At 36.9% G+C, this 11,892-nt stretch overlaps 2 protein-coding genes across 2 annotated transcripts; one reads left to right on the top strand and one right to left on the bottom strand.

The window, feature by feature from the left end:
• Window positions 1–650: 650 nt before the first annotated feature.
• Window positions 651–6,163, bottom strand: PSL4 (calmodulin-binding protein). Its single transcript, XM_086243033.1, has 16 exons — window positions 5,888–6,163; window positions 5,668–5,784; window positions 5,387–5,482; window positions 4,800–5,039; window positions 4,159–4,391; window positions 3,737–3,829; window positions 3,543–3,623; window positions 2,723–3,050; window positions 2,511–2,615; window positions 2,314–2,415; window positions 2,164–2,221; window positions 1,970–2,038; window positions 1,762–1,849; window positions 1,368–1,429; window positions 1,163–1,214; window positions 651–1,080 (listed from the first exon to the last, which is right to left on the bottom strand). The coding sequence occupies exons 1-16, from the start codon at window positions 6,006–6,008 to the stop codon at window positions 1,018–1,020; spliced, it is 1,908 nt and encodes a 635-aa protein (XP_086099159.1). The 5' UTR covers window positions 6,009–6,163; the 3' UTR covers window positions 651–1,017.
• A 1,677-nt stretch (window positions 6,164–7,840) lies between these two features.
• On the top strand, window positions 7,841–11,889 carry LOC147295945 (antitermination NusB domain-containing protein). The gene is made up of 7 exons (XM_086249280.1): window positions 7,841–8,233; window positions 8,418–8,494; window positions 8,625–8,759; window positions 9,534–9,588; window positions 9,774–9,861; window positions 11,230–11,328; window positions 11,440–11,889. The coding sequence occupies exons 1-7, from the start codon at window positions 7,905–7,907 to the stop codon at window positions 11,575–11,577; spliced, it is 921 nt and encodes a 306-aa protein (XP_086105406.1). The 5' UTR covers window positions 7,841–7,904; the 3' UTR covers window positions 11,578–11,889.
• Window positions 11,890–11,892: the final 3 nt, after the last annotated feature.

Below are 11,892 nucleotides of genomic sequence, written 5' to 3' on the forward strand. Positions count from 1 at the left end.
ACCAATTTTCTATTTCTATTATTCTATAGCAGCAGCCAGCCAGCCAGCCAGCAATAGCATAGCCTCCTCTAGGGACTCAGGACTAGGCGCCAAGCCCTTGAGGAGTCCTACTCATGCCAAGTCAACAATGGCGTCACTCAAATCTTAAATCACATTCAAATTCAAATTCAAATTCATATGCATAAATTAGACGCACCAACCCCACGTTTTTCTTTGAATTTTATTTCATTTATTAGCACTTTGCATTGCTAGTTTCGAATGCACTTTATTAATTACTACCACAGAGGCACAGACTCAGCCTCCTCCTATGGGCAGTGAGTCAGTGACTGTGGTGGTATCTCAGATTTCAAAACCAATCGCCACATGGCAATGATGCCATTCATTAACATTAGCGCCGCTGGTTTCAACTTTCTCCTACTCCTAACTCCTAACGCCTAACTCCTAACCCAACACAAAGCAAATAGGAAAGGAAAACACCACTTGTTCAGGAAACACAAGCAAGACAAGCCCCCCTCCCATTTCCTTCCTTTTTCTTTTTCTTTTTATTTGTCAACATTATGATATATGACCCAGTTTTACCATTTTCAGCTGTAAATTCACGCACAGGTCTTACAAATATATTCAGACTAGGACCAGAGAGAGACTGCTGCTATTTGAATGGTAACTACATTATATATAAATCTATCATGGTTTATAGAAATTGAAATTACTACGTACTCTACGCTCATTTCAAAAACGTATCAGAGGATCAATTATGTCAATATCACTTCTTGCCGGTTCAGGGAGCCTGAATATCCCACCCACCCAACCAAAAAAATACAAAAAGGTCAAAAGGGACTGTCGTGTTCCACAACTTCAAATTCAGGGGACCACTTGAAAGTTGCTTGAATCCTTCAAACCACCTGTGTACTTTTAGGCCACGTTTTGCATCCATCTGTCCTTCAAGGTAAACATAGGAGAAGTCTGCTGAAAACTGAAAACAAAAGATCACCCTAGCTAGCCAGCCGCCACCACAATTTAAAGTTCATCATGGCCTTGTGGTTCTTCTTTGTTCATCAAGTCTAGTTTATGTTGCAGTTCCTGTCCCATTTAATCCCATTAGACAATTCAATGCAAGACAAGAGAAGTATATACATTCCTCCAACTCTTATGGGAACAATACCTCAAGTTTTTCCTCTAAGCAAAGGGCTGGAGTAGATAACAATGCTACATACCTGTCAAAGGAAACTGAAACTTTGAGCCAGGTAATGCCACTACATATCTACCATGACAAACAAGAAACGAGAAACTATGCACATGTGCATGTGTGTGTGTGTGGGGGAGAGAGAGAGAGAGAGAGAGAGAGAGAGAGAGAGAGTCATTCTTACTCGCATCGACTTGGTTCATCAACATCAGTAACCTCATTTTTCAATCCACATCTAAGTCTGACCTGAAGAGTGAAAAAAAAAAACATACCAAAAGAAAAATTAAAACAATACTTATGTGATGCATTTCTAATCTTCAATCCCAATTGTAATGAGCATTTTCAATAGTTATCTAGTGGTCTAGAAAACCCATGACCCACCATTATCTTACAATTTACCCAGTCAACAATCAGATATTCAGATTTAAGTTCTCTATTGAGATTTTAAATGTAGCCAATGCACCCATTCCAAAAAAAAAAAAAGAGCTTCATTCAACTGAAAACAAAACTCAGAAGACATGAGTTTCATTAAATAACAAAAAGCGAAGCATAATGTGTAAAAACATGAAAATAACTACCTTCAAACTTCTATCAGGCCCATTCCAGCACTTATCACCATTTGCAAAGATCATGACCTTGTATGAGTCCTCGAATTTGTCCCAGCTCCTATTTTCCCAAAAATTATATAAAAACAAAAAGGTAGCATGAAAGATATTTAAAATCCCTCGCCCACAAATGCACACAGAGGTTGCGGTGAAAGTGACATAATTCATGTCAGGCACCTACCCTAGACGAGTCGTAGAGTGACCCTCTACCTGGGAAGCTTGTTTATATGGGCACACTTTGTAAACATACCTGGACAAAGAATTTTGAGTGCCCAAACTCCAAAGGTCAGATACATCAAATTGAAATTTTCTAAAAGCTCAAAATTATAATATTAAGACATTTGAAAGCTATTAAAGTAAGACAAAGTTCGTGACTTATTCTGCTTGCTTTCAAAACAACGATCATAGAATGAATAGAACTCCCTATCTGGCCCTGTAATATCAAATTTGAGTTCAGCTAATTACCAACAATGCCATAAAGAATATGCCTGGCAAATATATATATGTAGCTTATGACATACTTACCAAAATCATGTTTTAGCTTTTGTGTTAAACTTGATATTCTTGAATGTATCTTAGACAACTTGGCACTGGATTCATCGTACTCCTTGCGTACACTGGCAGCCTCTAAAGGCAAGATAAGTACCAAGAGATGAGTCCTTTTCGTGCACTGATTTCCATGATTGAGTACTTAAGTAAAATCCAACTTTTTGACCAACTACCTGATTGGTTAACTGGAGTCTGGAATAAATTAACAGCCTGTAGAATGTTCCGCACGGTACTTTGTATCTTCTCCAACCAAGACGGGTTACTTAGGGTTGTTACATCTAAAATACAGTTATGTAATAAAACATAAGGAGCATAACAATCCAATTAAACAGCTTGCGTTGTAAATTGAAGAACACAAATCCACTGAGAACATATAGTTGCATACCTGACAAGTCTGAATCAGTGTCTGACTCATATTTGTATGAAGAACCAGAATCACCATGATCCTCCTCTTCAAAATCATCATCTGCCTCTTCCTTTATATCTTCGTCGTCATATCTTTGGTTTTCATCGTCAGTTTCTGAAGCATAGCCATCATACTCTTCATCATGGGTGTACTTTGGCTTCTCTTCATGATCTTCATGATTATCATCTTTTGCAGCATCAACTTCCCCTGCTTCCTTTGAGGTATCTGCCCCTGTCCAACGAGAAGCAACAAGGCGGCCCAACTCTTCCCTTGACAATGACTCAGTACTTTTAGGTGCATCATTGCCCTACAGATACAAGGCAAAGCGAAGAAAAAACCCATTAGCTCCTAGTAAAAAGATACCGAGGCTGAAAACTATGTTGACTACTATAAGAAAAGGCCATTTGGTGGTGGACGCAAGAGGGAAATTTCTACTTATGTTAGCATTAATAATAAATGTTTTAGCCCAATGTGTGCTGCACCATCAACAGTCTAAACCTTGATGAAGTGCCCTACATATCCCCAAGGCAACAGTTGGGCTAAAACAAAATAATGTTAGCCTCGTAAAACATTGTATTTTCAACATCCCCTTTACTGACAAAGGTCAAGTTCCCCAGGAAAAATGCACCAATATTTTCTTTTTAGCCCAATTTATGCTAAGATGTTCATATAGATCATCACACTAACTTAATAGATGAAAAGATTTTATGAAGGATACCTTTCAGCGGCTAAATCAATTAGTAAAGTGATCAAATATTATGGCAATTTCTGATATATAAATAAATACTGTATTCATTACCTCATCAAGAGATACCTCGCTTCCAGCATCAATGCCATTTTCAGATATAGCAACAGACTCTTCATTCTGCTTTACTGCATGCTACATTGAGATAAATATTATGTTAAGATGGCATGTCATAATCTAACATGTAACATTAGTACTGAAAGCTCCAATTAGTACATTTTTCTTAGTAGTTCAAAATCTTGGTTTACCTGTTCTACACCATCAACCAAAGATCCTTTATGTTCAGGAGTATCAATATGATCATCTTTAGCAGCTAAGTCATCATTGTTCTCTGCTGTATCCTATGACAAGGCTGTCAATGTGAGAACTAGAAGAAAATAAACTATTTGCACTACCAGTGAACAGTGATTATGGTCACAGGGAAATTCAAGTAACAGTACTTCAATTATAACGTAGTAACTTGTATACATGCAGGAGAGTGACCAATGCGAAAAAACTCATCCACATGAAAAACACGTCATCACTTCAATCAGCAGAAAGACATTATTAATGTGGCTGAAGGATGAATATACACCATTACACCTTCAGTATGAGATGTCTAAAGCGTACATATTTATTTGCGAAATCCAAATATCACTAAAAGAAGAGAATTGTAAGCAATTAGTCTAACCTGATATGAATGAGAATCCTCCAAAATCCCAATTTTATCATCATATGTACTTTCTGTAGGTTTGTCTTCAACATCAGCGTTCTCCACATCCTCACTTTTGTCCTGCTTAGCTTCCTCTTCATCTTTGGTTTTCTCCTGGTCAGATTTCTCTTCAGCTTTTTTTATCTCCTGTTCTTCTTTTTCTTTCTGTAAGCGTTCCTTCTCCGCTGCCTTTTCTATTTGTTCTTTATGCTCTACACAATAAGTGACCAAAACAACTGTTATGATATTTGATCATTATATTACCAGATAATCGTAGAGATGTTAAATTATCCATGTTAATGGACCTCAGCATCAGAAAGACGGTCAACATACTTGGCCAACATATAAAGAGGGGGAGAGGAGGGGGGGGGGGGGGGGGGGGGGCTTGTTAGAGATGGGGTGTCACGCCCATTATTCAAAAGCTTTCGCCTCTTCTTTTTGGTATATTATCAAATTCTTAAATCCCCTCAATAGAAAATATATTAACTTTTATACAACTAAACCAAACATAGCGAGATACATTAACTAAACAGAACCCCAAATAAATCAGCTACAAACCTGGGGATGATGATGGTCACAATATTATCATAAAAATAAGACATAGCATGACGGAGTTATACCTTTGAGTTGTTCAACAAGCCTTTTGAGTATTTTCTCATCATTTTGCAACTTTGATAGTTCTGCCTCATCTTTGGCCATAGCTACTTTTGCTTGTTCAACTTCTTGCTTTCGTATAGCAACCCCTTCTTGATACGTTGCAATCTTCTTTTTCAGCTTATCTCTAGCCACTTTCCCAGCCTCCCAACAAGTATTTGGGCACTTTAATTTACCACCATACTCATCACTCCCATCACAGCAGTCTGCATATTGTAGACAGGTAAAGATGCATAACAGAGGATATCAATCAAACAGGTAAGTGAAGATTAAAGGATCTAGCTACAACAATGATATGATTCCGATGTAAAGGAATGAAAAACTGGTTCTCTTAAGATTCAATAAAGTATGATACATGAGACCTTCTCTGTGCACATCTATTTCCCGTTAACTTGGAAACAGCATTGCAAGAATTAACAGCCTCCTATTAATCTTTTTAATGATGCCTACTTGCCTTGCACATAGAAAAATCAAAATAAACGCAAAAGTGCAGCATGTCTGTGATTCATAACATATAACTAGAAAGGCTATTTATGTTGGCAAAAATACTTACCACAAATACCATCATTCACTCTAGATGAAAATAACAGAAGAGGAGCGTGTCCCACATTCCGGCAATAGAATTTTCCATTTGGGCACGCAGATGTGCCTGCAACCCACAAATATATGCAATAAAGAAACAACCAAATCTGAAAGCAAAAAGGTGAACGAAACACATGGAATCACAATATGCAATAGCAAATGGCAACTGGTAGAAATTATAAGTGTGAAGCATCTTATTGTCTTAAGAAACACATAGCATGGCACACACCAGCAGCTCGAGAATTTTCATACCGGGCTCGTCAGTGCCATCAGGGCAATCGCAGAAATCATCGTTGAGCTGAGCTCTGCTGAATTTTTTGGATCCATCTTTGCATTTTATCACCTCCGAAGATTTGTAGTATTTCTCATCTGGGCATTCATTCCAACACAACCTCCTCAGATTACTATTGAATATAACTTCTAAACAAGTGAAATAATAAACACAAGATAAAGAGATTGGAACTTGGGGGACCTTCGGGAGCAATTCCAAGAAATTGATTCTTGGGAGAAGAAGATTCTGATCTAACAATTGATTCTTGGAGGACACACAAAACGCACAGCAACACCGCAATGAAGCTCATCTTTACCTTCATCTTTAATTTGGTATTGCTTATTAGGAGTTCAGACTACTAGCTGCAATTGCTTTTCTTCCTCGCACAAGACGACGACCAGATGTAGAGAGAGAGAGAGAGAAATGGGCTCCGCTCACTCGCTCAGTTGCCTTCGCGACGAGTATTCGTATGGCGTTTCGAACAGTAAAACGACGCCGGCCTCAACAATATGAGACGCTGCTTTTCACTTTCGATTGAACCAGCACCTAGTTAACTAACGTGAGTTATCATCAGTTAATAACTTAATAATACAAACAGTAAACCGTAAAGATGTAAAATCGGTTGGGCTGGGTAGCCTGGGTTGCAGACTTGCAGGGTACGGGCACCTTATGTTATGGGGTAATTCTAAAAATACTCCATTTTTTTAATTTTTAAACCCCACAATTTTTTTCTTTTGTGTTTTTTCAAATTTACTCCCCAAATGTAAAACAAAAAATAATAAATTACTCTCAAGTCAAGTTTTAAAAAATTTGTAAGTGAAAACTCTGTCAAATAAAAAATTAAATCAAAGCCCAATCTATTCACATGCGCGGCCCTGATCACCGAAAACAAGCTACAAAGCGCTCGACAGATACAGATTTTTTTGAATATTGTGTAACTTATGTCTTAATGATGGTTTTGTAACTTATATCTTAATGATGGTAATTAGTAATTTGTAACTTACAAATTTACGAGTGGTTAATAATTTGTATTACAAGTCCTATCATTTGTAGTCTAATAAGAAGAATAACAACACTATGAATTCTCTCTTTTCCCTATTATGTTCTCTCTATATTGTAGGGGTGTGCAAAAATACTGAAAAATCGAGTTTTGAACCGAACCAAATTGACCGGATTGGTTTGGTCTGATTTTTTTGTTGTTGTATTTTTGTTTTCGGATAATAAACCAAACCAAACCAATGATGAGCGGTTTGGTTTTGGTTTTCAATATTGAAATTTTCGGTTTTAACCGAACCAAACCACTACTTATAATCTATATATTCATTTTTATATATTAATTGGTTTATATATAATTTTAAACCTATTTTAGAGTAAACCAAACTTCTTATTATAGTTTATATATGTTTATTATAGTTTATAGTAAAGTTTATAGATTTATAGTATATGTTTATAGTATAGTTTATGCTCTTTAGGATTAGTTTATAATTTATAGTGTGTATATACTATACTACTAGGGTATATATATATATATATATATCTATTAAACCAATTATAATTAAAGGTATATGGTTTAGGGTATGGAGTATGGAGTATAATAATATAGGTAATTGGTATAGAGTATACTAGTATATGGTATATGAGTATATGTGATAAGGTATAGGGTATGACGTTTATGGTATATCAGTTGTTATATGGTTTTTGGATAACCAAACTAACTGAATCGATCTTATCGATTAACCAAACCAGTTGACTTGGGATAAGCTTGATTTGATTTTGATTTTCAAATTGGCCATTGCAAAAATGTTAGTTTGGTTACGGTTATGCACTTATGCCTTTGTGATTCGGTTTTTCGAATCATGCACACCTCCTACTATTTTGTATGTTCTTGTATTATTTTATTTTATAACAAAATTGAAAGTTTTGAAATAGGGTATAGAGAGCAATTGGGGGGGGGGGGGGGGTGTTGTGAATAAAAATTGTTCTCAAATCTCAGTTTTACCCGGGCCCAGAGCCTCAGACAGTCAGACCCCACACCCCCCAAAAAAAAAAAAAAAACAAAATTTACCCGTGCACGTGCCAATGTGCCACATTCTGGCGTATCCCTAAAACCCCCCCCAAAATCGCTGAGTAGAGTGATAGATACATAGAGAGAAAATTACATGAGTGGCAGTTACATTATCTAAAACCCCATCTCCACTCCAGGGCTGAACAATCAACAATGGAGGGAAGCTCGCTTCTCAGTCTCAGCTGCTCTTCTCCCAATTTAAAATTAAAACCCAATCTCTCTTTCTCCTTAAGTTTCACTCTCTCCCACTCTTCTTCTTCTTCTTCTTTTTTTGGAAAGTCTCATCTTCTGGGTTTAATCCCAAGACCATTACTAGCCAACAACACGGTATCACTGTCCTCCCCTCGATCCTCTCTCCGTACCTCAACCTTTACTCTCGACGAGGCTCTGGAAAAGCCCGACAATGATTCAATAGAGATGTTGCCCAAGATTGATAAGAGTGGCAGATTTTGCAGCCCCAGAGCTGCTAGAGAGCTCGCTCTGTAAGTTTTTCTATATTATACTCCTCGTTTATTGTAAACCATTCTTGTTTCGTGGAGACATAGTGATTAAGGCAAAGGTCAGGAAAGTGCTTAAAAAACAGTAAAATGAAAAATTGAAAATTGTTTCATTCCAGCCTTAACCAAGTTTATTTTCGTGGGGTTCAACTTCAAACTTCAAACGCAGGTCGGTTGTTTATGCTGCTTGTTTAGAAGGTTCTGACCCAGTACGGTTATTTGAAAAGCGAATGAATGTCCGCCGTGGTAACTATCCCTGTCTCATGCAATTTTGCCATGCCCATCTCTATTTCTGGTTTTAATTTGATGAAGCATTGCATCATTCAGATATGATGCTTCTATTCCGCATTACTTATCACATGCTGTATATTCCCAGAACCCGGGTATGAATTTGACAAGGCATCTTTACTGGAATATAATCCCATGAGCTTCGGAGGACCCCCTGTCACGGTTGAAACTGTCGAAGAAGCAGATGAGCTCCTGCGCAATGATGAAAAGGAATCTGCAATTGGTATACATGTGACAATTCAAACTTCAGATGGCTTTCTATTTTTTGGATGTGTCAAATATCACATGCTCCTTTACTAATACTTCATCTCTGTGCTAGAAAGTATATTGAATTAGGTTGAGGGTTCAGACTTCAAACAAGTAAAATGTACATGCTTTACTCTCAACCCATCTAGCTTGTTACAGGAACCTTACACACCCTATCAATCATTTTGGGGTTTCTTTTCTTACAGCAAGTACCTTCTAGAAAATGCTTAAGCCTTCATATGTGATATGTTGATCAGTTCACCCACATCATGAAGTATATCTATCACCTTTTTCTTTTCATCTGATCAACTAACAGCAATGTAGAACTCTGCATAAATTTAGAACAATAGTTAATTTATCATACAACTGGATTTAGGATGATTTATAATGGGGGTTATATGAGGTCAAGGGCATAGTTGTTCTCTTTTCTTCCTTTTGCATGGAGGGTTATATCCCTGACAGTTATACGCATTGTTCAAGAACTTGTGATGAATATTTCCATAACTTATTGGGGGTGTTCACATTGACGTTGGGTCTCACAAGCCTATCATTCCCTCTAAAGGAAATCATTCCGCTACTTCCATGCTCTAATGATTTTTTCCAATGCTAAATTTATATGTCCAACATTCCAATTATTTGTAGATTCATCAATTTAGTTGATGGTGTTTTTAGTTTTCCCTCAGTTTTTCCATTTTCTTTGTGACTACTATTTCCATAGGAATAATAGCTGTTTATTTTTCTTTCATCACAGAAGCAGAAGTTCTTGCAGCTCCTCCGAAGTTGGTATACAGCAAACTGATTTTGCGGTAAACCTCCCAAATATATTGATCTAAATTTCAATGTGTAACTGTAACTGTTAGATGTAGCAAGTGGAGCATGTCCTTTTCATTTTTTATTCCCATCATAGCATGTATATGTTTGTTTAAGGGTGAAGGGGTGTTGGTAGAGAGAGCAACTGACTGGGAGGTGCTTGTCTTGCTTGTTCTGACAGATTTACTAGGAAACTTTTGGTTGCAGTCATGGATAGATGGGACAGTCATGTGCTCGTCATTGACAAAGTTGCCCCTCCAAATTGGAAGGTCTGATGCACCAATATAGTTTAGAGTTCAGCTCATCGTATTTTACTTGCACAATTGTCTTTGTTGAGATTTGTAGCCAATGTTTCTTCTGAGGTGGATTACTTGTTTGTTCTTATTGTGATACATTGGTTATGGTTGTGCATTAATCGTCCAGGTTCAAGTCTTTTTTCTTCCTGGCATGCTTGCTTGGCGGTCACTTCCATAATTAATGTGTATGCATGCTCTTAATTGACCACAAGTTTGTATGAAAAGCATAGTAATGTTAATACAACATAGATGGCTTCTTTGATATATTAATCATTCTGTGATTATTCTTGCATATAGCTGCAAGATAGGCATGGTGAATAGCTGTATCTGTATGCAGCCAAATTGAGGACAAGATTTGCTGTTCTTTGAAATGAAAAGAAATAAAGAGGTTGATTCATTATTGTTGTCCTGCCAAGTTAAAATAATCGTATTCAGACCAAAAAAAAAAGAAGAAGTTAAAATAATATCTACTTATCTTTAAATGTGATTGTTGATGCTGGTGATGGTGCTACTGGTTGAAGGAGGTGTGCCTGATGCACTTTGTGTACTGGTGTTGTGTGTGTGCTTGTGTGTGGGTGTAACGATTGATAAAGCTATTTGGTTTCAATCACTTTTGAATGGTATTATCCTCTCATGTTAGGGCTATTTATCTCAACACCCCCATTTAAGATTTACTTATCATATATGTTGCTGTCCCAGGTCAGCCAAAAATGGAGGGTCATAGTAGGTAGATATCCGTATTAAACCCTTTAGTTACCTTAGAGTCACACCTCATTTTCATGTAGGTTTAAATGACCTTATATGTATATCAGGGTAGGTGGGAATATAACACGTACCTTTTGGAGTGCGTGGGGGCTTATTGATCATATCTTTTTGCTATCTGTCTATGCTTGTTTTGATAGCACATGTTGTAGTAGCTGGCTAGCATTACACCATTAAAATATGGCAGCTGGTTCATAAATTGCTTATTTCTTGAATGAGGCATAAATCCAGTTCACTCTTCTTTTTTTTGGCCTGACAAATCTAGTTTCTTTCAAGTCAGTAACTTTCTAGGTTTCCAATTCATTCTGTGATCTGTTTATCTAGAAGTTTTGGTAATTGACTTTCGAGCTGACTTAGAAATATTATCCTTCTATACTTAGCAAGAAAAAGAAGACAAATATTATTTCTGCATACCTATTTGGCTTTTAACTTCTTAAGTTAAATAGCTGAGCTTTTTCATTTTTCCTTCTCCTTTTTAGCCCAAGGTACTATTACAGAGTTTTTGATATTTTACTTCCCATTCTTAATTTCTTACTAATGATTACAAAGTTTTACACCATATTTATCCATATTCTTCAGGATGAGCCAGCAGGCAGAATCCTGGAGCTTTGCATCCTTCACTTGGCAATGTCAGAAATAGCAGTGCTAGGAACACGACACCAAATTGTCATTAACGAGGTATAATCTTCTTGACTATTATTACTTGTAAGTGTATATGTTTTATTGTTAACTAGATAAAAAGTATAACTGTTTTATTTCTCATTTAATTAAATATGGCTATTTGTGAAGGCTGTAGATCTTGCTAAACGTTTCTGTGATGGAGCGGCACCCCGTATTATCAATGGTTGTCTTAGAACATTCATCAAAGATGTTGAAGAAATTGATTTAGCGCCGGCCTTGGGGTATAAACAGAAAGTGGGCACTTGATGTCTGAGCTGATATTGTTTTGAAGTTTTCTTCTTTTGTAATTTTAAGGTGGACAGTTGTTGGTAGGCCGAAGAATCTCAAATTGGGAGTAGTGCTATAGTTTGTAGATGTTGGAGAACGTTGGAGGTTACTTATGTGTTTCAGTTCAAGTGGATTCTTGAATGAGAAATGGAGGGCATGGAGCATGGAGGCGGGAACTGTGATTGAACCAGTGTTAAAATAGGTGAAAATTTAAGAATTGTGATGTATATGATAAATGTTGTAATATGGATATTCAGATAATATTAATCTTGCAAGTGCTTGTTATATGGATAC

This window comes from Dryas octopetala, chromosome 1 (genome assembly GCF_963921425.1).
Source record: "Dryas octopetala chromosome 1, drDryOcto1.1, whole genome shotgun sequence".
In the NCBI taxonomy this organism is placed as follows: domain Eukaryota; kingdom Viridiplantae; phylum Streptophyta; class Magnoliopsida; order Rosales; family Rosaceae; genus Dryas; species Dryas octopetala.

What these genes read in the sequence shown, in the direction of transcription:
- PSL4 (XM_086243033.1), bottom strand. Translation starts at nt 6,008, where the DNA reads ATGAAGGTAAAGATGAGCTTCATTGCGGTGTTGCTGTGCGTTTTGTGT. An exon ending in GCGAGGTATCTCTTGATGAG is followed by an intron (nt 3,051 to 3,542) that starts GTAATGAATACA and finishes TTGTATCTGTAG; the next exon opens with GGCAATGATGCACCTAAAAG. An exon ending in CACTCTACGACTCGTCTAGG is followed by an intron (nt 1,850 to 1,969) that starts GTAGGTGCCTGA and finishes TTGGGAAAATAG; the next exon opens with GAGCTGGGACAAATTCGAGG.
- LOC147295945 (XM_086249280.1), top strand. Translation starts at nt 7,905, where the DNA reads ATGGAGGGAAGCTCGCTTCTCAGTCTCAGCTGCTCTTCTCCCAATTTA. An exon ending in GCTGCTAGAGAGCTCGCTCT is followed by an intron (nt 8,234 to 8,417) that starts GTAAGTTTTTCT and finishes CTTCAAACGCAG; the next exon opens with GTCGGTTGTTTATGCTGCTT. An exon ending in TTGCCCCTCCAAATTGGAAG is followed by an intron (nt 9,862 to 11,229) that starts GTCTGATGCACC and finishes CATATTCTTCAG; the next exon opens with GATGAGCCAGCAGGCAGAAT.